The 24,056-nt window shown below is 47.9% G+C and overlaps 1 protein-coding gene across 2 annotated transcripts in view; it reads left to right on the forward strand.

Annotated features, from left to right (window-relative positions):
- Window positions 1-12,573, forward strand: part of LMX1B (LIM homeobox transcription factor 1 beta) — a 96,061-nt gene extending 83,488 nt beyond the window's left edge. The window contains exons 3-8 of one of the 2 annotated variants that reach the window (XM_054220763.1): window positions 4,267-4,499; window positions 8,005-8,183; window positions 9,150-9,227; window positions 9,610-9,676; window positions 10,504-10,665; window positions 12,416-12,573. In XM_054220763.1, the coding sequence (XP_054076738.1) occupies window positions 4,267-4,499; window positions 8,005-8,183; window positions 9,150-9,227; window positions 9,610-9,676; window positions 10,504-10,665; window positions 12,416-12,573 (877 nt within the window). The remainder of the gene's footprint in view (window positions 1-4,266; window positions 4,500-8,004; window positions 8,184-9,149; window positions 9,228-9,609; window positions 9,677-10,503; window positions 10,666-12,415) is intronic. The other variant, XM_054220764.1, reaches the window with a different exon arrangement.
- Window positions 12,574-24,056: the final 11,483 nt, after the last annotated feature.

A 24,056-nucleotide genomic window follows, 5' to 3' on the forward strand; every position in this document is an offset into this window, starting at 1 on the left:
TTGCATATATCAAACACGGCTTAATAACTTCCTATTTACTGCTTCACGGCAGACGTCCAGTAAATAAACAACCTGACTGAATTAGTCTATTTTTATACCTCTGTCCTGTATAACAAACCTCTTGAACCACACTTAATATGAACAGCAAATTTCGCGCTGCACATGGAGATCTCTCAGCACAGATTAAATTAGTTATAATAAAACAATTAAAATGTGTTTGCCCACAGACAGGAGGAACTGCAGGACCTGGGTGAGCAAGAGGAAGGTAACGGGTGGGTTGTCAGGACGTCAGAAGAGTAAACAGCAAAACCGTGATTCTCGGGAGCAGAGCAGGGTCAAACTTACTGCAAGATAACTGCGCGAGAGATAATAAATCAGTAGCAGATATTAAACACCAGATGGTTGTGCCCATGCAGGAAGGCACAATGGATCATGTAACTGTGGTTGTTTCTAAGGATTACTGATTCAGCCTGACTTCACAGGGATATTCTACAAATAAAATCTTTACGGCCGCTTCCGCTGGTGAACATTTTCATCTACTGTTTAAAGGCAGGACCGCGTGTCTTAGTGTTCTCATTGCCCCTAAAATATATGCAAAATTAATTTGTTAAGTGCGCCCAGTTTTCGCCGGTGAATTTTTTTGACTGTCTAGTACTGTAAAGTTGCTGCACAGCGATTATTACAAATACTCGGATGGACAGACAGGCCATTGTTCCCAGCTTTAGCTCAGCTGAATCCCCCAAGTGTCTCAGGCATAGAGGCAAACACACTTAAAAACTCCTAAACCTATTGAGTTGTCTTTCAAAATTGTCCAGGCAACAGAATTTATTTATAAAACTCTTGCAATCGTTGATTCAAAACAAGGTTTTCTTGTTCTGCTTTTCTCCTTTGTCCTCTTTGAACAATTTTCTTTGGAATGTTTTCGTTGTGCTTAGGAGTCGGAGATTTCCTGGGGCTTCTAATAAAGGCATTTGATTTCCACTCTCCACATACTTTAACAAGTCCAAGGATTTTGAGGTTTGACATTAACTTAAGAGAGCTGGAGATAATCAGCCATGGGGGTAAAAAGTCAGAGTTATGCAAATTATTTGTAAAATGTGTAGAAAGCAAACGAAATCTTTCTTTATATGTGGTTGGTGTGGGACAGAGTCTTTGTCTCGGCACAGCGTATCTGCATGCCTTCCTTCAAATTTATGGCTTTGATTGAAACCTGTAAAGGGGTGATCTGTAAAGTATTCCTGCTATCCTACACTTCTCAACAGGTTTATTACCATTCGTTTATAAAATGAACAGTCTAATGAGCAGTGTTTTAGATCACAGATATCAAAGTCTGGTCATTTGTCAAGATTAGTTTCCTGTTGTGAGATTGCCTTGTGCAAAAAAAGTGCATAACCTTGGGTTACTCTCTGGAAGCTGAAAAAATACCTATAAACACTTTATAAGATAGATTTAATGAAGATTTTATAATCTCAGAATTAAATCCAACACGGTGCAGTGTGTGTGTATTTGTGTGACTGCATCTGTAATGCAGACAGTACCTGGGCACAGGGGATGGCGTTTTCTTGTGTTGACAAAGGTCAAGTTAAAGGTAGGAAGTCGTGCAGCATCGCGGGGCCGATCTAACGTTGATTTGAGTGAGTTAATACTACATTGACAACAAGCAATTCTTTATAACTAAAAGACAGCCTTTGGAAACACCGGTGTGAAAGCACCACCTTTCTGGCAATAGTCAATTGCCAATAAATAACACAAAATATTTCTAGTTATGTGTTAGACATCTTTGTTTTGAAGAGAAACCGCAGCCGCTGCAAAGCAGCGAGGCCGCGACGGCGCTGCTCAGGTGAACCCCGCGCCCGGCAGCCCGAGCCCGGGCAGAGGGGGTTATTTTTAGGTCCCAGTGAGGAGAAACGGGTAAAGGGGGGGGGGGAGGGGGGGTACGTTTTCCTGCTTAAAATCAGTTGTGACCCCCGTGACGTTCGCGTTTTCCCTTCCCACCGCAGGCTGCCGCGTTGCCGGGCGCGGGAGGCGCGGCCCGACCTGCGCCCCTGCTCCGCGCAGCGCCGCGGGGGGGTCCCGTCCTCGGCTCGCTGAGGCGGGGGGGGGGCGCTGCCCCCTGCTGCCCCCTCCTGCCCGCGGCCGGTCCGCTCCTGCCCGCGCTCCCTGCGCGGACGGAGCACCGGGCTCGCAGGACCCGGGGCGCTGCCCCCGAGGAGCTGGGGGGGGGGGGTCGGGGGTGCGGGGGATCCCGCGGTGCGGGAGCGGCGGGCGCGGGGCTGCGGCGCGCGGCGCCCCCGGGACCCCCCCCCCCCCCCCCCCGCCCGCGGGGTCTGGGGGCAGCGGCGGGGCCGGGGCGCTCTCGGGGGTCCCTTTTTTTACGGTTCCCCCGCCCCTCCCGGGGCGCCGGGTGCCCCCGCACCCGATGTGCGGATCCTCCGCCGGCTGCAGAGCAGGGACGAGGTTAATTAAACGGAGGCAAATGGGTTTAAGCGGTTAAAAACAGGAACAACTTTTTTAAGCGCTTAAAATCTGATTGCTCCTTTTCCCCCTTTGTGTTCTAATCCGTTTGGATATGTTATTGTGTATAGATAAAAATTTTCCCTGCTTAGGAATTTGCTGGCTCGGGCATTATCATATTTTTGTGATGTTTACTAGTCAGAACATAAAATCGTGTTTCTCTCTCTCTGTTAAAGTTTGCATCTAACAGAAGGAAACCCTTGCAGACAGACCCAATAGCCCGGCTGAAATAAGATGGCCTGCTCGCCCACAGTGGCCGTGGGTGCTGCGTGGCATCGGTTTCCCTTTGCTAGATTTATTCCATTATGTACCCAAAAAGGCGCCGCTCGGCCCCCCCTGCGTGGCTCCTTCAGAGCGTTTCCTTGGGCGAAGGTTCGCCCCGAGCCAGCCCCGTTAATGGTGTCGATCTCTTTTATTAGATGGGAGATACAGATGGGGAAACCCGCAAGTTCTCGGGCTCTCGGCCTTTCTCTGGGTGCCGTACACACGTGTATTTGCATTTTCTTCCCCTCCTGCCCACTCCGTGCCCCCGTCGCTTTGCTGAGGAGCCGGCGGCTGCCATTTTGCTGCACTTCTCAGCTCAGACAAAATGGAGGCTTTGGAGGAATCAGCAACCACCACAGCCTGTGCCTTCTAAAATCAAAGATAATCACCTTTTACAAAAACGGGGGTAATTTTGAGGATGGGGGAAAAAACCCAGCGTACCCCATCCTAAAAGGCGGAATCTCCTTTTTTCCTGTGAGCACATGGGCGCAGTTGTGTTAATTTCGTTGCCGAAATGTAAATATTAATGCACCTTGCACTTTGATGTATTGCCATAAAAGACGCTGAATTTCAAATGACCAAGCCCACTGTGCGATGCAGGGACGTAACTTCGCTATTCATCTTTATTTGAAGCAGGCCTCTTCCTAAAAGCTCACTTAGGGAGATTCCCAGTTGCCATTAGAAAAGCAAAATAAAATGAATCTAAATCATTCTAACTTTATCTTAGAAAATTAACGATGGATGAAAGAGGGGGGGTTTATAAAGGTTTAATAAGAACTAGTCTGGAATATAGTGTATATTCTAGAGCCTGTGATTATAGTGGTAATTTAGCAGATTGTATCACTGCCTACCTCTGCCAAAGGATGTTTCACACCATTTAAAATGCACAGTCCTCCCTTCGGAGACAGGTTGTTCTGGAATAACTCAACATCCAAAGAAAAGCCGTGTTATTTCACTCCTCTTTATCAATTGCATGTGTGCGATTGCGTGTGTGCGTGTCGTCGTCTCTCAGCAATAGCACTCAGTTTTCGTGCTTGTTTCTGTGTTCATTTGTCAGCCTCCTCAGAGACAGACAATACCAAAAATGGAAAGTCACGAAATCTATTCAGAATAGGGTTTAAGTACTGAAACCAGAGACCCTGTATAAAACAAAGCGTGAATTAACTTTTTAAAATAACTTTGGTTTTGAGCAAGTTACCCAAACTCTGAGAGCTCCTTTTTGTTTCTCTTTTTGAAGAGGAACAAAACAGTGAGATAAGGACAAACCTTAGTGTTTTTTATCCAGCAAAGGTGATTTGGGAATCTCTAGACCAAAGGGATTGAGATTTGAATAAATTGCATGCCTGTGATGTTTCCGAGACTAAGGATGCAAGTCTCCCAGTGTGCAAACGCATGAGCCAAGCTGATCTGTAGTTAAATTAAAGAATTTGCTGTATTTAAATTCAGGCAGTGCATGATCTGACATCGCCTTTGCCTCTCTCTCCTCAGGCTGTTTGCTGCCAAGTGCAGTGGCTGCATGGAAAAGATCGCCCCGACAGAATTCGTCATGAGAGCCCTGGAGTGCGTTTACCACTTAAGCTGCTTCTGCTGCTGCGTTTGCGAACGCCAGCTGAGGAAAGGGGACGAATTTGTTCTTAAGGAAGGGCAATTGCTCTGCAAAAGTGACTATGAAAAAGAGAAAGACTTGCTGAGCTCGGTCAGCCCAGACGACTCAGACTCAGGTGAGCCTTTCCCACACCTGCTCCGGCTGGAAGAGCCACGAGGGTTTGTAGAGCTTTCTTACAGAAAACTGTATCCATTTACACATCCACTTTATCCATATGCACATGCCACCCATGCAGAGTAGCAGGCACAGCTAAGAAATCCCTGCTTGCAGTCTGTTTTCCCCAGCTTGACTCCCTCCCTTAACTTGCTGCTTAGTAAAGGACAAAAACTTTTTGGTTTCGTCAAGGTATTTTCCTGTAAGATCACGAAACGTGAATCAGACTGACTTCAGTTACCTGAGACCTCACTCACAGCGTGCCGTTCTCCATGGGCATGCTTCCATCCACTTCACAAATTTTGCAGGGTAGAGTAATAATACGATTTTCAAGAGTGTTCTCTCTGCCAACCACAAATGGTAGCTTTAAGAAAACACAGACGTACCGAGGAGAACCTGATAGAGAGCAAGCAGCGGGTTTGTGTGCTGCAGGGAGCTGGGGCAGCCGGCTGCGTATCTGCTCTTGTTAGGACAGGTAAGGGGGCTCGCAAGAAAATGAAAATAAAATGCAGTAAATCGACTGAGGAGGAGTTGGGGCAGTCTGTCCCTGGATGCTTTCAGGCCAGGCCACGCTCGGCTCTCCTGACTCCGTCCAGGCTCCTCCCTGGCGGTGTCTCTGCCGTGCTGCGGAGGCTCCAGTTTCTGATCATCTCTGTTGCCCCCCTGTTGATTAGTGTCTGAGGCCCGTTCTGGTGTTAAACTCGGAAATATCAATGTGCGGACCGTGGTTCGTATGCGACATACGGTACCGAAGTGAGGATGCAGAATTTGCTGTTACAGATCTCCAAGTGTCCCTGCGGTCCTGCGCTGCTCCTGATAAATGCAGACGGTTTAGGATCAAGGGAGAACAGGCTCGATATCTTCCTAAAATGCACCGCTGCGTACCTGTGTCACCAGTGTGACCTCTCTCTTCAGAGGCACCTGGGGTTCCAACTGTGTGATTGCGAGAGGCTGCACCCCTTGGCCAGGGAGTGAAGGCAGGGGGTCACCATGCTGTGACCAGAGCTTTTGCCTTCTCCAGAACCCAGTGGAGCCCTCACTCCGATAGCTGCTGATGGGTGTCTTCCCTGAGTTCTTAAGGTGATGGAGAGACAGACCCTTCCTTTCCTCAGCCCCTTTCCTAGGGAAGGTTTTAAAAGAGAGTGATCAAAATCCGCTTGCGGTCTGTCTGGGGCTGGGGACACAGGACATAGTTCACGCGCTGGGGTTGGGGTCTCCAGTCTGAAACGGGGGATGCAGCAGTGGCTGTCGGGCTCTCAGGCGGTTCCAGGGGAGACGGGATGTCTCCTGCCCGCCCCATGTGCGCTCCAGGAGACGAAACCTCCTGCCGCCGGTGTGCCCTGGCCGATCCCAGGACTAGAGACAGCGTGTACACAAATTGCTGCCAGCCATCATAATGGCACACTTGTTTCCCAAGAAAATGTCTAAGAAAATCAACAATTACCATTCCATTAAGCGTACAAATGACATGAATGTTTGCCTCTGTTTATGGGAAAATGCATTATTCCAATTTAGCTAGGAGCAGTAATTATCCTTAATCTCTAATCTGAGAGCCATATTCTCCATGTTGCTGAAATTTATATTTTCATGTCAGGAATGCTGCAAGACGAAGGTCAGTGCTGACTCGGCAGGACGTGCGGGACCGGGGCCTTTCTCGGAGCAGCGCGTTATTTATTGCCGCACTGTATGTGCAGGGCCTTGCGTGTGCTGCTCTGTAAATCTCATGGCAGAGGGTTTGGGCTCTTTGTGAGTTTGCCCGAGGCGTGTGGGTTTCCTGCTTGCCCTTCAGCGTGTCATTCTCCTCGCCAGCTCCAGCATCCTTCCATCCGTCTGTGTCCAGACAGACCCCCTTCGGAAGCGGAGGGTGCGGGGCTGTCCCTGGGCATGGGACCCTCCTCCCCGCGTTGCTGCTGGCCGCTGTTTGCCGCTGGCCCGTTGGGATCCGCTCTGGGCATGGCTGGGCTCTCCCTCGGGACCGGGGTTTGTGTTTTGTGACCAGCAGCGAGCTGCCACAGCGGCACAAAGCAACCTTGGTTTCAATTTCATTTCCCCTTGGCACACAGGGTGGTTTCTTACTCCTGGAGATGCTTTTTTTCCCCTTGTTATTCCCTGTTAGCCAAACCCAAACCTGAAAAACAAGTTGACAAATTAAACGGGATGTTTTGTCTCCCATTGTCTGATACGTTGGAAACACGGATCTCCCAGAAGCTTGTGTGAGAGCAAATGATTTCACACAGCCCTGGCTGAGTGTGTGTCCTTCTCCAATCAAATATTTATCCACTGGACACAACAGTAACTCTCCAATGAGCAATATTAATCCTCACAAACCTTTCCTTAGAAATGGCATGCTGGAAAGTTAATAATGTCATGGTTATTAAAATGACTGAACTTCTCTTTAATCATTAGGCAAAAGATGCTTATTAAAGTAAAAGGTGATTAGATTGCTAGGTGCATAATAATCAGAGCCTAAAATGAATTAAAGTCTAATTTGTTAATTCCCCAAACGTAATCTTTGAGTATATAGAAATTTCAGTGTGTTTTCTTCCTGTTGAAATCCGTATAATACTGTATTAATGTTTTCTGGAAGAAAAATCAGTAGTCTGGTGAAATAAAATATGCTGAGTTGAAAAGCTGTTTTTCACAACGAAATTTGTACTTAACTCTTCAACCTTTGCCACTGCAATTGAGATTTCCAAGTACAAGGTACTAAGACATGTAATATCACCAGATTATATGAATATTTAGAATTTAACTGTGGAAAATACAAATAATCTACCTGGTCTACACAAGCACATACGTACTTGTATGTATTTACCGAGAAAGAGAAATTTGTGCACGCACATATGGACACACTGAAATACACGGCGAAAGAATACTCGTGTTTTCTGTGGGATGCAGAGACGAGATGGCAAACATTATATTTAATAGTATCACTAGAGCTTCAAAATATTCAGAACGATAACTGGACTCTACGCTGGATTTAGCTAAACAGACTTTGAGATATTTTTGTGACAGCTGGGTTTCCGCTGTTTTGCTGCCGTAGCGGTGCGGGCAGCAGTTCCCGTCTGCACCGAACGCCGCGGGGAGGACAGGGCTGCACTGCGAAGGGAGATGGTTGGTTGCGGCAGGTGAGCGCCCACGGACCAAGCGATGCTGGAAGGGCACAGCATCCCTGCGTGCCCGAGTCCGGGAACTGTTGAAGCAAATTCTGAATTTCCCTCCCCTGATCAGTCCCATGCCTTCAATTAAAAATTCAACATGTTTTTGTGCTTTTGTGGCGTTTGGTTTAGGCAGTGCACACAAATCTAAGATAGTCTGTTCCTGCCCGGAGTTGCTTTAGGTATTCAAATAAATATGGGATAGTAGTTGAACCTGTTGACTAGTTGGGCAGCTGGAGAGCAGTTCTCAAACACCCTGTTATCTTGGTGGAACAAGTACAATTTCATGTGCTGTTTATTTTTCACCAGTTAAAAGTGATGATGAAGACGGAGATGTTAAGCCCACCAAAGGACAAGTAACCCAAGGAAAAGGAAGCGATGATGGGAAGGACCCAAGAAGACCTAAACGACCAAGGACAATACTTACCACACAGCAGAGACGAGCATTCAAAGCATCCTTTGAAGTGTCTTCCAAGCCCTGTAGGAAGGTAGGTGCTTCATCAGGGACCTGCAGTCAGCTCTGACACCAGGCCATGGGGGTGGCAGGGCCAGGGCACAGTCCCCGAGAGCCCCCTGGCCCTTCCCGGGGCAGCAGCAGCTGCCTTGAGGTGGACACAGAAACCAGGCGGCGTGTGACGACGTCACCCAGACACCTGTCGCAGCTTAGGACGAGCTCCTTATTATTTCTGGATATTCACCCGCAGTATGCAGAGCAGCTGCGTGACCGATTCCTGCTGAACGGCAATATTTGGTTCTTATAAACCATGAGGTCAGAGCCCAGGTAACACAAGTGGCTTTTGCCCTTCTCTCCTTCCCACCGCAGAGGGAGCCGCTGGTGGTGGGACGGGTGCTCAGCGCTGGTCCCACTGCTTGTCCTTCTTGTGAAACTGAACCCTGCTGTTGCTCTTGTTTGTAGCAACTAGGGAAAGGTATAACGTACTGCTTCACCGATGAAGCTGGTGAAAATCAAATCTGTGCAAAAAACAGCCCAAGTAAGTGTTTCCTCCTAAGTTTGATTGGAAAAAAATGGAGGGGCATTCTGAAAGTTGTCATTTTTGCACAAAGTGACATTCTCCTGCTGACGTAGAAAGTACGTCTTTTGGGATGGTGCAATGTGCCTGTTTGCCATTTTAAAGTGTGAAATTGTACCTCAAAAATATAAAAAATATTCATAGCCGAATTTGTGTCTTTTTGCATGGAACTGTTTTCTGGGTAAAATCATTGAATGACCTAGTGTCATTTTACACAGCTCAGACTTTTTGTTCAGTACTTACGAAACTGGTAGTGACATGAAGGGCAGAACTTGCACAAACTGTGCAAAAATATGAGAAATTTTTAAAAGCAATTCTGTATGTGCAGTTTTTATTGTAAGTGCAGGCATATTCCCCCAACAATACTGATTAGTTTTTTAAAAAAATATGAAAAATTACATCATTAAACATTTCCTCCTGTAGGTCAGAGAAACACTAGCAGCTGAAACAGGACTCAGCGTGCGAGTTGTCCAGGTCTGGTTCCAAAACCAAAGAGCAAAGGTAGGTTGTTTGTCAAGTTCTCAAAAGTAAAACGCAAATTGTCCTCCAACACGGATTTCCCCTCCCCCTAGACGTAGTGGGTACCACGGAGATCCCGGGGGCTGACCTGTACGTATTTTGCGCGCACTGCTGTCTACATCCACACAAGAAAGGCAACTTTCAAACACAGACTTTAAGTTCGTGTGCTCAAAGCAACGTAATGCAAATGTCAACTGGAAACTGAAATGTTTAAGCTTAGAAATTAAACTGAACCCACAGCGGTGTGTGCATGAATATAAATGGTCTGTATTAATTGATTTGATGTTTGGAGAGAGTTTTGTAAGGAAACAAAATTGTTGCATGCAGAACCTTGAGACTGTTCTGTTCTTCCTCTTTTATTCAGATGAAAAAACTAGCACGAAGGCATCAGCAGCAGCAAGAGCAACAAAACTCGCAGCGACTAGGGCAAGGTAGGGGATTTGCGATGAAGGCAAAATAAGGGGAAAAGAATCTGCAAGGTTTCTTTGAGTGCCACTCCCACATAATGTCTTAAGTAGAGCCATGGGGGCATGCACACGTCTGTGGATGACGTGTGCCGTCACCCGTGGAAACACGCAGAGTGCCCAGAGTTCTCCCACGGGCCAGGCCCCGGAGGTGCTCACACGGAAGCTGTTACCTCCTTTCTGGAAGAAATGTGCAGTCCAGAGGCGCTTTCCCTGCAGGGAATCTCCAGGAGGCTCGCTCCAGGTAGATCCTCCAGTTTGTTTTCTCCTGAAGAAAGGGTGACCGTGCTCAGCTGGGCACCTGCAGGGTGCCCACGAGGGCGTCAGCATCGCTGTCCCCCCACGGCGCGGGAGCCCCCCTGCACCCCGCAGCGGGCTGCGCCCGGGCAGGAGCTGCACACAGGCACTAGGGCTTGCCATGCTGCTCCGCGAGTGCTCTTGAGGTTCTCCAGCTCCCAAGGCCTTGCAGCCTCAAATCCTCCTCTTTATGCAGAGCCGGAAAAACTGGTACCAAGAGAAGTTAGAGAGTAATAGGGCTGTGTCACACACAGGACAGGCTTTGGGAAGACACGGTCCAGCAGCCAGGAGCTCCAGAAATTATATAGTCAGAAATTACAAGTCTTTCAACTTAGTGCTCAGGGCTGTACTCTCAGACAAAATGTGGAAGGCTCCTCTGAATGACAGGACGCACCCAGCCGCGTTCGCTCTGCTCGGGTTCGGTGTTGCCACTGGAGGTAGTGTCTGCAGCCGCTCTGTGCCCGAGCGGTGACTGTGCCCTCCTGTTTGCTTTGCAGAAGTGATGTCCAACCGAATGGAAGGGATGATGACATCTTACACACCACTCGCACCACCACAGCAGCAGATTGTAGCAATGGATCAAAGCAGTTATGGCACAGACCCATTTCAGCAGGGTCTTACCCCTCCACAAATGCCAGGCGACCACATGAACCCTTATGGTAAGGCATGCATCATTCTGCCGCATCAGAAATAGCAGGGTTCGTGTGCTGGTGCACACACCGCAGGTTCAGCAGAGCTACTTGCTTTTTATAATATTTGTTTTCCTGGGATTTGCACCAGGGAATTTGTACTAGTCAGTTTTGTGTGTATATTTTCATGTACACATAAGGGGGTAGAAGAGAGCTCATCCCGGGCTCTGGATGCCCTTCAGAACTATATCACAGTATAATTCTGATAAACGATAAACCAAGCAACATCACCTCTCCAGCTCCACTTTTTTAAACCACTATCCAAGACATTGAAAAATAAACATTACCAAATTCTAGCTCCCTCACAAGTTTTTCCTTTTTCTTACAAGCTTTGGGAAAAAAGTGCCTTGAAAAGTGGTCTAATAAAGAGAATTAATCTGTTCATTCCAAAATGAATAAGCACCCCTCTAAGATCCCTCAGATTGGATACTTGGATTTGTTAAAGAACAGCTCTTGAGCTACTAAGAGGTGTGTCACCACAGGACATTGCTCCCGTGTAGTTTCATTCTCTGCCCAAAATCAAGATGATGGTTTGCTTTCACGATTTCCTGACCACACACCATCAAGTAGATAGGTACACCAACCGCATCACAAGCATTAAATGCCTAATAATTGATTCTGGACAATTGCAGTGTGGCATTTAAATAAAATCTAAGAGGATTTCTCAGGCTGTGATTGTTGGCCTTGCTGCAGCCCACAAGGGCTGTGACGCCAGGCTCGTTTCTGCTGGCCAGGAGGAGCTCCGCTGGGGAGGTCCCCGAGCACATTGCGCTCGGGAGCACGGCGTGCACAGGCCAGCAGGAATCTGCTTTGGGTCTGGGTTATTACTTTTCCCACTGAGACAAGTCCACGGTGCACACCAGGCAATTTGGTAAATCCTGTAAGGAGCTGAGGACATCTGAAGTGCAAATGAGCGTTAGGTGGCTTGTGATTTTGCTGCTAACAACGTGCTTGGCTTTCTAAGCACAGCTCCTTGAGGGGCAGGTTCTGCGCTCCAAGAGCAGTGCAGGAGATAGCACAAAGCTGCTTCAAATGAGTGCCTGACGGAAAAGAGCTGGACTCACACTTTTTTGGTGCTCACAGGACATGAGCTCTTTGTGGTACCTTGAGAGTTGAAGCAAGCCGGAATCTGAGTTGCTGAGGGAAATAAAAGGTGCTGCTCCAAACCAGCCCCAAAAGAGTGGCGTTTTCTGAAATGAGAGCATGTTTACAACTGTAGCTCCCTTGAGGCCAGGGAAGCAGGGTCTCCTCCCGGGTCCCGTCGTGTTCGTAGATCTGTCTTCTGCCTTGTGTGTAAATGAAGACCCTTACTGGTTGTGGCGCTCAGACCGCTTTTCCCTGTCGCGGGCGCTCGGTGTCTGCTCCCACCTTCCTCGCTGGCCCCAGTGCCCCCGCGAATGCCGGATCCCAGCTGACGGACCCGCTCCTCCCCGGCTCTGTTTGCTCACGTCCTCAGCCGAGGCTCCCTTTTGTGCTGCTGACTGAAGTATAAATTAAATCCTGGCAGACTGGGGTGGCACTGCTGCCAGCTGAACTCTGCGAATCGGTTGCTAGCCTGCCCCTTTGTAGGTCAGACCTTTAGAGCAAAATTGCGTTAACGTCTAAAAACAAAACCGGGAGCGTTCCCTTTTGCTGCAGTTGCAACAAATGAGCGTCCATGTGTACTGTGTCCTCCTCTGGCTGCACAGAATCCAGCTTAACATATACGTTTCATTTGCAGGAAACGACTCCATTTTTCATGATATCGACAGTGATACCTCTTTAACTAGCTTGAGCGACTGTTTTCTTGCCTCTTCCGAAGTTAACTCCATGCAGGCTAGAGTAGGAAACCCCATTGACAGGCTGTACTCTATGCAGAGCTCGTATTTCGCCTCATGAAAATAAAAGAAAACAAACAGCCGGCGTGTATTTAGCCAGTGACTTTTTCCAGTGCAGACTCTACAGCCATATGTTGCCCAGCTCTTTCTTCACAGTGACTCCTGCTGCCTCTGGACTGCAAAGAGCATTTTTAGGAAGACTGTATCTGTGTGCATATATGTGTATGTATGTATATATATATTAATACCTACCTACATACATACATATATATATATGTAAACAAAACGCATCCACCAGTCCTACCCTTGATTCCCAGCTTGCACCAGACCACGAGACAAGCACGGAAGGAACAGAAGACCCTGCTCGTCAGCAGCCTTTGGTTTGGTTTGGTTTGGTTTGAGCTCATCGTTGTAAAGGAAATGGATTTTGCGGAAAGCTAGACCTTTTCCTCCTTTCTCTCTTCCTTTCTTTTGGATGTTTAAACTTTTTTTTTTTTTTTTAAAGCCACTGATACTGACATCAGTCGACCATATGACAAATAAATCAAAGAAACTGGAGATTCCTCCCTTTTCTTACTGCATGATTCATACTATGTTGTGGATAAATTGCCATTTGAACTGTGAGAAGTTAATGTAAATGTGACGTTCGACATTTGTTTCCTTTCTACACTTTTTCTGCATAACCTAGATCTGCTCATTAGTTTATAGCCCTTATGCATATGATACTGAGGAAACCGGTTAACGGTAATATTTGTGGAGAAAGCCAGTGATTTCACAATAAGAAAGGTCTATGACCCTGGAGAGGAGATGCATGTTAGGGACAGAGGCATTTTAGGTTAGTATTGATCTTAAATAATTAAAACTAAAGGTGCTTACAAGACAGTTTTATTTAATTATTTTTTTTTAAAGTGTGAGAATAAAGCATTTACATTTGTTTGTAAGTATTGCGGTGCCAAATTTCAAGTCTAGACCATGACTGGCAAACATGTGTTGTTCATTCTGTTCTGTTTATTTATGTTTTGCATGAGGCATAAATGTGCTATGCTCCATTGTCCATCTGGAATAATTAAGCACTCCTTTAGTTAATTATCTCGCCTCGGCAAGAATCTACGATGTACAGTTCTAGCCTGAACCATCAGAAGTCCTGAAATGTGCACCAACTGGGGAAAAAAGGTATGAAAGAGATCACAGTGGCAGGTTTAGATATGTTGAGCTGGAGTCTAACCCAAGTCCTGCAGGTTTCACGCCGACAGGACTCCTGTATTTAAAATAAATACTCCAACTAACCTATTAGTGCAAACGTAAGAAGAAGAAGTACACAAATTGAAGGGAATGTCCCGGCTGAAGTCTGAATGTCTCGGATGCTGAAGTTTGAGCATATGTCATATAGGTTTTTGTAGGGCATAAAATATCATAAATAATAATAGTATAGTTATAAATATTGCCTGGTGATAATTATAATGTGGGGAGGCAGACAAGTATGGTCATGGCTCTTAGTGGAGAAAACTTCATGGGGAAAATTTGCCAGGGTAATATCAGTAATTATAGGGTGTGTTCAAAATAGAGCTCATGGGGAAAGATTGGCAGGATAGGCACTTTCTTAAATAAATACCTTTAATATATTGACCATAATAGCTGAAAACAAGTCCAAAGCGTTGGTTAATGCGACTCCTCCAGGCTGAGGACCGGTACCAGCCCGGCCCTGCGGAGTCTGCCGTGGGCTCGGCACCGTCTGCAGGAGCACGGGGCGCTTGGGGTGCCCGTCGTGGCGGGGGGACGCCAGGGGCAGGGGGTCCTGCTGGGGACCCTGCGGGCAGCCGCCCACCCCTTCGCTGGCAGAGAAAGGTCCTCCCTGTGTTCCGGGGGAGGTGGATGGCAAGGATCAGGTGGTAGGTCCAAGAAAAAAATAAGATCGCGTTCCTCCCTGGCATAAAAATGTGGACCGAGAGTGTTAGAGGTTTCTTGAGAAAGCGACGTTTTCTCTCCAGATAAGCGCATGCATTTTCACCCTGTGGAGGTGAGGAAGGCGCTGGGGCAGAAGACCGTGTGTGAGCAGCGCAGGAGAGCGGAGCGCAGACCAAGGCGAACCCTTCCTGCTGCGGGGCGGTGGCAGACCCACGTCTGCCCTCACACAGCCCCACACGAGCGAAGGGACCGGTGTCTGCGCCGGGGTGACGCTCCCCTCCCTGCAGGTCCCGTTGCCTCCCTCGGCAGCAGCCCAGGCCGCAGGCTGCCGTGCCCGGGGAGATGGGTCCGCTTCACCCATCTGCTTTTGCTAGCGACAGTTCTCTCGCTTTCTGACAGGGATGTGGATTTTCAGTTGAAGGTTGGGAGCCCCTGGATATGTTTTGAAATTGGGAGAATTTTCTTACCTTACCCATCCCCTTCAATTATTTTTCCCTGTCCTTGTGTATCAAAATAAATAACAATTTCCTTTCTCTCTGCACGATAGCAAACATCTATAAAGAACTCAGGTGATCCTCACTGCTTGCAGGCCAGAAGGCAAGCAGATTTCATATGGCACATTATAAACATTTGTCGCCTCCAATCTCAATGGATTCATCAAGTTTTCCTCCCCACCCTTCTGCTGTGCTACTTTAGAGTCATAGAAAAGCATCTTCACCATCTCAAACGTACCGGGTTTATAGACTACACATAGGCACAACCTTGCTTTGTCCCTCATTACTGGCAGGATCAAAATGGCATTTTTAGTGTTTACAGGGACTTATATGAGAACTATAATGTGACCTACAGTTTGGAGAACTGCCTTGTCCCAACTCTACCTCTGCTTCTGGGCTGGATGTTGAAAAAACAATCCATTTCCAAGGAGAGAATCAGATATCCCATTTTATAGCTGAAGTAACCGTAATCTTCTGCTGATTTTTTTTGGATGACTTTGCCAGCTCTTTTTTTTTTTTTTCTTTTTTTTCTTTCTTTTCATTGCTTGTACATACCATCTCCTCTTCCCTTGGTGTGTTGTATGATGATGCCTTAGCTGTTTGTTCCCCATATTCTACCATCTCTGGTGCCACACACACACGACAGAGTCAAGCCCTCTGGCGCGCGTAGCGTTTCCCGTGCCACTGTGGGTTGCTGCTGGTCAAGGGAAGGAATGCAGAGCCAATGATTTCCAGCGGACCCGTGATATCTGGCAAAGGCCAAAGTTCATTAAAGCAAAATAAATGTCACTTTTTTTGTGTGGAATGAATTATCCTACTGGAGTGTGATCATTGTGGTTTTAACCTGGGACCTGCAGTAAAAGATTATATAGCAACCTCTGACCTTTTTGATTTCTGCTTTACTCTTCTATTGTCAAGGGAAATGTCACCGATCAGGTGAAAGTAAAATGTTTAATGGGCCATATCACAGTAATATCTTGCACTGAGTCAAATTGATAAACTCTTGCCAAAAATTCTTAGCATCTGGCACTTCCACGGAAACCACAAACAATGATTGCACATATGGGAGCTTGAAGGCTAGAGGTCATGACAGCAGTTTATTACATGCACCTTACAGTGATCATTTTCCCTAGGAAATTAACCCCACTCTAATATAAATTCATCAAGTGAGCTCTTCACGGTGTTTCAGTCATGTTGTTTTGGCTAAGCAAGGAATACATGTTAAGCTAAAGTGGTGACAAGATGCAATTAAGTAAAAGATGATTGATTAGGTTTCAGTGTTTGCTCAATAATGTTTAAAAAAGATGACTGTGAGATCGGAGTGACTGTGCTCGGTACTAGCTTCCTCGGAGGTCTCTATTGCGCAGTTCCCAGCTCTGTGAGGGTGGCACATAGGGATTCCCTGGCAGTCGGGAATGGTTCCTCGATGCTGCTGCCGGGCTCTGGGCTGGGCAGCAGCATGTTTCCATCGCAGGGCTGGCTGTCGGGGGGACGATTCCTACCATGCGCTGCTCTTCTCAGCCTCCCATTTACCACAGCACCATGGATTAAAGCCTGAATCGTAACCAGGTCGGGGCTGGCAGTGGCTGCGTTTCACAGTCACAACGTGGATGACAATTATGTTGCTGTTAGTAAAGTGCGGTGGTTGCGATCGCTAAGATTGAAACACCATCCTAGGCATCTTGATCTCCTTTTCTTCTTTAAACTCCGTCATCAAAAACCTCCAGACCACTTGGCTCAGTTGCTGCTACCCTGTGATGTGACTCACGTGAGTCTCTCGATGGCTGCTGGGTGGAGTTTTCAGACCCAGCCCGCACAAGTCGGGTGAATGTTAGCAGCTGCTTTGAAGGGGTCATTGCTGCTCTGTCAGCAGCAACTCAGCCACCTCGCTGCGCCGTCATTGCATGGGGAAGGTCCTTCATGCTGACAAACCTTCCAGGGATGATGTGAACCCACTTACCTCTTCCTACTGTGCTCAGGACTCCCTTCCTTTCCTTAAGGATCCGAAGTTATGTCCCAAGCCACCACCCCAGGTGCCCCAGGGAACCCGGCTCTGTGATGCTGCTAGGGATGCTGCAGGCTGGGGTTTGTGAGAGCAGCTCTTTGAATCGTGTCATAATAATTCTGGTTGTCCCCAAAAGTCACTAGAAATTAACAGCAGAATCCAGGAGGAAGGGAAAGGTTCTTACAAGCCTGGAGCTTGGTCACAACAGTCAAAGGACAGAGAGGCGACTGAAGCACATCAAACCATGGGAGCTGGAGCCACAGTACCCAAGGTCCCGAGTGCTCCGGGTGGTGCTGTGCACAGCCCCGTGCCCAAGCCACCGCGTGCATTTCTGAACAGCAGCCGCTCCCTGTGCGTGCGGGTCCGTCTCCAGCCCGCGCTCCTCACCCCGCGGGCACGCGCCAGCCACCGCCGCACCCGCAGCAGCGCGGCCGGGGCTTTGGGCGCCTCTTCTCCGGGCAGGGGGTGATTGGTTAACCTCATGGCAGGTGCCCGAAGTCTTTTGGCTCTGGTGGGATTTAAGCACGGTCTTGCTTATTTGAGGCCTGTCTGAATAAACTGACAACTATTTGGCCTCCTCAAGGACACAGCCGGGTCCCCTCGGTTCTGCTCACCCCGTTTCTGCTCAGCAGAGACTGTGGAGGGACTGCCAGATACTTTGCATTGGGAACTCTGTTTTTAAGTGAACGCCCTATTTTTTAGCTGTGTATGGCTGTATTACTGTATATTTATATATTCTGTATTTATGTTATCGAAATGTAGTATTTTGTAGCTGTCTGTTACAATTTGTTTAACTTGTAAAAAATATGACTATGCTCTCTCGTACTTAACCAGCTGCCTCTCACCATAGATTCTCTGCTCCTTTCCCTCTGTGTTGGTAACAAACCACCATAATGTATGTAGATCGGATATTTTTTTTTTAATTTAATTACTTGTCATTGTTAAATTATTTATTAGTGTTTTTGAATTTCATTTCACTGCATTTTTTTTTTCCTGCCACCATTGCCTGGCAGCTAAGATACATGAGTTTCTCATACATTATGCTCCTTCCCATGTGCACGTGCGTGCGTGCGCACACACACACACACACTCTCTAAACAAAAACAGAAAAAGAAAAAAAAGAGAGAGATTACACTTCAGTATATTTGTAAATAAAAGCAACCTGTAAACAAAGCAGGATTTTCTTTCAGTGTGCAGTTCTTTCTTTGCTTTTGCAGACTGAAAGCGTGCTCCGTGTATCCGGGGGATGGCACCCCTGTTCCCTCAGGCAGGAGGAGCAGGGGACTGTGACAGCTGAGCGCTGCATTAGTATTTTTAGTGTGTGGAACAGTAGCCCAGGCTGCTTAGTGGGTGCCCTTCTTTCTTCCAAGGGGAGACGCAGCAAGGGCAATGGCAGGGTGTCCTGTCACGCTGTCCTTTGGCCTCTGCAGGTTGAGAGCTCCTCTGTAGGGATGGGGACGGCCTTTTACGCATCGTCACGGCCGTCAGCCATTTTTGCATGGACCAGTTTAGGACAGGAGAAGTCTGTAGGAATTAAAGATGGTGCAACCAGACCAGCCACTCAGACGGAGCTCTGTCAGGACCAAGATGTGTGTGGGGCTGGCGTTTCTTGTTCCTGGCAGGGCCAGGAAGGGTTACACTGAAGCACATGGATATGACTAGTCAACTGCAATAAGCCCAGTAGCCTTTTGGGCATACCTGGGGGCAGGACAAGCCTGGGTGCACCACTCCCCTGCCAGCAGCCACAGGCACAGCTGTAGAAGAAACCAGGGAAATAGCTGTTCATTGCAGCAAACAGCTTTACACCACGAACACAGCAACTCGATGACCCTCTGTAGCATTAGGTCGCAGAGGTCTGTAGGACGAGCAGTGTTTCGGATGGTGCGTGAGCTGCTTCAGGGGAAGACGTCAGTAGTGACTGCCGCAGCCCACGGGCCACATCAGCTCGCGGAGGTAAGGGCTGTTTGCTGCTGTTAACAGCAGGGCTCAGGGTGCAGCCGCCAGTGTTCCTGCTGGGCCAGGGCTCCGTGGTCCGGCGAGGAGGGGCTGCCATGGGATCCTCGCCACCAAGACGTGGCTGGTCCTGTCGGTCCAGCTTCCTTGTAAGGCAAGTTAGACACTGTTAATAGGCTCCCCTGGGAGATTGCCATTAGAACTATCTTTAAGATGAGAATTATTATTTCCAGCTAAAAGATGGTTTTCACCTACAGAAAGCATATGGTTAGTTTTCCAGAGAAAATTTTGATTTTTTTGATAGAAGTAAAATTTCTCAAATGGAAAATTTCTGACCAAAACCTGCTACGTTTTCAATCATGTGAGAGAACATTTTCTGAAAGTGCTGTTCTTTAAAGGGAAGCAAAACAGAGCAAATGCAGGTGTGGAAAGTGAACCAGCTCCAGAACTAGGCAGCCAGATAAGCTGGGCCAAGGTTTTTAACTACTTTTTCTCTGCTTAAACAACAGAGAAGTGGCCAAGTGGTTAGTATTTTATTATCTTAACCAATGCCATTTGTCCTTAAGAGAAAAGCCAGCGCTATAGGTGACTTGGAGGAGCAGCACCAGAGGAGAGGCGCGCAGCTGCAGTGCAGGAAGAAGGCCCGACCGTGCTCCTGGCTGCTGCCCGGCGCCCAGGGCCAGTGCCGGGGCAGTAGCCAGCCCCAACGGCCTCCCCGGCAGAGGAGCCACGCCGAGCCCTGACGCAGAGGGGTCGTGCGGGTAAACAGTGCACCATATCCTCGGCGTTCGGCCACAGAACGGCCGCTCTGCTGCTAGCTGTTTCTGCCAGCCAGCACACAGGGACCAAGGCAGCGCCGCAGCCCTGCCCGAGGACCACGTCCCCCCGGGTCCCCGCGCGCCCCGGGGCTGCCCGGCGTGGTCAGCGGGTCTGTGCGGTGGGGACGGGTGCGCAGCCAGCAGCCCGGAGAGGCGGCTCCATTGTCCAGAGAGGCACACGTTGCGTTTGCACGCCCCAGAAATCTCCTCAGGTGTGCTCTACAGGCCCTGCCGAAGCTGCACTGGGTATTTCCAGGCCTGAGCCACAGCAGGTCTGTCTGGAGGGAGCAGTGGGCCCTTCGCCAGCGCTGCGATGGCAGCTCTGCTGGCCAGGCACGGCTTGCGGCGGCCAAGGCCAGCAGCACAGAGGCCGGCCCGCCTGGGCGCTTGCCAGGCACCCTCTGTAGGGCACAGACCGGCACGGCTGATGGCCAGCCCTAGTGCGAGCCCCGAGCGTCAGCTCTGCCCGAACCGCCACCAGCACCACCCTGGCAGGGGCCGGCGGGGCAGAAGCCCTGGCAAAATGGCGAGTGGTGGCTGTAGTGATTTCAGAGACATCGAACAGGAGCTTCTCCTGGGGCAAAACAAATCCAAGGGGAGCCGCGTGCTAAAATAGACGAATGTGTATAAGTATTACCAATAGATTATAACGTATTCATCTAGTAATGGCAAATTTGAGACCAATATAAAATGATAGATACATGCTGGTGTCTCTTGGGCCATGTAAACATGAACATGAACTTCAGCTGAGGTTTGATCTGGTCACATCTGATTACTCATTGCCATTCCCCAGGTCCAGACACACTACATTTCTTTTCTATGCCTCAGGCATAAAGTCACGATTTCTGTTTTTTTTATTAAAAATCAAAACATACAGTTTTACAGCTAACCCTGTATCACGAAAAGAAGCAGCCCCGTTTCCACCCCCCGCTGCCGGTCACTCTATTTCAGCACCTCCTTTGCAGCCCTTGTGCGGCTGGCTGTGTTCATCTCCCTTGAAAAACAGCCCGTTAAGGACAGAAATGACAGTGTTTTCCCCTGGAACAGCTGCTTAATCTGACTCGTGCTATGAGCACAGGGCTGTGAGCCAGTGAGGGAAAGGGAATGCAGCGGGGACCCGGGGCTGGGCTGAAGGAGCCCCAGCTGCCCTTTCCCGCGGAAGCCCCGGTTCGGCCGTGGGGATGGGGTGCACCCCAGGTGCAGGATGTCAGAGAACCCCCTCGTCTTTCACACTGCGGTTTGCACATCCTGCGCGCAACATCACGCAGGGCACAGTACATCAAGAGGCGGTAGCTCAGTGACATAATAAAACTCGGTCATCAGCGTTTAAAACTTTTTTTGAGTATTTAGTTCTTAAGGATATGCACGAGTCTCTGCTACAACTCTCTCCGAGGTAAGGGAGGATACATAGCCCTGAGTTCGACCTGAAGGCCTCATCCATAAAGCATCTTTCTTCCCAGCCAGTACCTTCTTTCCCTTTTGCTGTCCAGCTCCAAATTGTATCATCCTGTCGCCCTCATGCTTGTTATTGGTGGAATGTCACTAAGGAAAAATGAATTGCCATTAGCAATTGGTTTCACCTAAGTCAGAGTTAGCTACTCAAATATTCATGCTCTGCGTGCATCTAATATTTATGAAGGAAGAATTACTGAGTTGCCCATAGCCATTTCTGAATCTCCCAAAAAAAGACAGGTGAAAGGGATCAGCGAAAAAGAAAAGAAAAAAAAAAAAGATGATTAATACATTTGGGGCTTGGTGTTCTGCATTGTTTGTGCTGTGTTTCTCTTTGGTGTCAGTGAGACAGAATGAAGACTGATTTATATGCCACAGCTGTAGCAAACAAAAGAAGAAGCAACCAGGGAAATGGCTAGAGGTAAAAATGCCGGTGCAAAGGGCTAAAGGCCTGCACCTGGGTACTGCTTCCCATGCAGTCTACCCCCCCTTGGAGCACCTTGTGAAATCAGATTATCTGCTGGACACAGGAGTTCAAACAGCCCTTCAAAAGATTTGTCTTAATAATTGCTGCCTTATCTTAACTTCTGTTTTTTTATCAGCCAAACTGCTGCTGGGAGGCAGATCCTGAGGATAAGGTGCTGTCACTCTTAATTATTATTACCTCTTATAATGAAAACACATTTGTTCATCCTTCTGTGCACTTGGAAATGGTATAACTAATGAATATCTACTGTTTTATCAATATTTTCAATAACATAAAAGAAACATTATGAGTATGGCCCCACTGTACAAAATGATTGTACATTAAATGACATTAAATAAATAGCATACTTGCTTCTCATTTATTTATATTCAAATATAAACCAATTACTCAGTAAGAATGAAACACATTTTTACATTCTCAGAAAACCATTCTCTCCTGAAAACCAAATTTTGCAGTTAAGATGCTGTGGGGCTATTTTCCACCACAGAAGGAACATGGTAATTAGCACTAGAACTAGCAGGTACTTTCTGAAATGAGAGAGATGATAGAGAATGCTATTTCTTCGCTTACTTATGATGGGAGAACAAAACAATTCTCTTTGAAAGCCCACTAATGAATTTGGCTTGTAGTATTTATCAAAGCAACAGCCACCATTAGCATTCTCAAACTGTTTTTTCTCATACTTTGAGAACTAAATATGAATTACTTGGATGAAGTGAAAGCCCAGCGTCGGTTGTACCTGTCGAAGACCTTAAATTCAGAAATGATGTGCACATATCCATCTTCTGTGGCCCGCAGCTCCTCCCCTGGGTCTGGTGGTTGCCACCGAGGGTGTCTGGGTGGGACTCGCTCGTTGGTGCTCTGCGCTGAGCCCCGTCGCAGAGCACAGGCTCCGAGCGTCACAGCGAGAGCGAGACAGACCAGACAGGACCCGAGCCGTGCCCCAAACTGCAGAGGAAAGAATAGTGAGCAGAGGGTTATGTAAAACACAACATGAATTAGAGCAGTGCGCATTTTACTGGCTCTTGATAGAGTATTTGCTCTTCTCTGCCTCTGGATTTACCCTTTTGCTCTTCTCTACCCTCTGGATTTACATTAACTGATAATCTTTTGACCTTTAGTTAATAAGAGGGCATCACATTCTCTCTTCTTTAGCCAAAAAGAGGAAATGGAGTGAGATTTTTGTACGCCTTTGGGACGGTGTGTCCACAAGGAACTATGCAGGGGACTAACACAACATCTGCTCGCTCAGAAACCTTCCTGCTCCCCGCTTGGGCCAACTAGTCACCGGTTAACTGGTGGTGAGCATGAGATCCATTCCTTGCAGGTAATGAGGGCTTGATTAGACCCTGGCATAGGCAGATGATGTCCAAAGGAAAAAGGATTTTGGAGGACAGGCAGATAAAAGCAATGCTTTTATGACAAGCATTTAACAGCTGACACCGAGAGTGGCAGGCTGGAGCTGTGAGAGGAGCCCAAGGCCTGGCTCCAGCGCTCAAACGCTCACATCATCTGTCAGCGACACACAGATTTTTCTCATTGTCTTGTGCTTGTGTGTTCCTCCCCTTCCAAAAGAATCCTTCCGTATGCTGCAATATTTTACTTCTAAAAAGGCTTATTCGGAATTCAAGTGGTTTTGTCAGAGTTGAGCCATTTTCCCACACAAATTACTGTAGAAAAGGGTAAGGCACTGAAGAATTTCCTACAGCTTTCCACCTGAAGTATGATTTCCTGCATAAATAATCACCCTCCTTTTGGAGTATCAGGCTATGACAGCCGCAGCACAGTTCTTCCCAAAAATACCTCTAGCTCTTCCGCTGCTTCCGTTCAGTGTTCAAGACGTTGTTTTGGGAACTGTGAAGAGACAGTGGTGACAAAATGAAGCTGAGAAGGTAGGTAATGGTAGTGGCCGAAAGACGCGGAGTCACAAGGTCTTTCCGCAGGTACAGTGTGGAGGCGCAGGCTGGCTCCGCGAGGACACGGGTCACAGCACTTAATGCTTTTCTAAGGAAGGTGTTTCACAATGCAGCCGTCTGTATTATTAAAATGAGGAACATGGGATATGAAATGCCTTTTCCTTCTAAACACCCATTCTGTAATTACCCTGCTCTCTCCCCGAGGGAGCGTGTCTGTGGGTGTTGTCTAATGGTTATTACCTGCACACCCACAGACAGCCGGGACATGCAGCGCACTCCACCACACCTCCCCTGTTACCAACACTGCTTAATCAGCCTTGCTTAATTTGTTCCTTTGTTCGACTGGTAACAAGTAAGCTGGTGTCCAGCAGAACACAAGGAGTTACTCCTGATCAGATTACCCGAGATCTGTCCCAGCTGGGGCATTCCCTCACACCTGTGTTGTCAGATTAAGGGTGATAAGGAGCTGCTGATAAGCAATAAGGAGCACACAAGTGCTCCCAGAGAACCCCGT

Source organism: Rissa tridactyla, chromosome 14 (genome assembly GCF_028500815.1).
Source record: "Rissa tridactyla isolate bRisTri1 chromosome 14, bRisTri1.patW.cur.20221130, whole genome shotgun sequence".
In the NCBI taxonomy this organism is placed as follows: domain Eukaryota; kingdom Metazoa; phylum Chordata; class Aves; order Charadriiformes; family Laridae; genus Rissa; species Rissa tridactyla.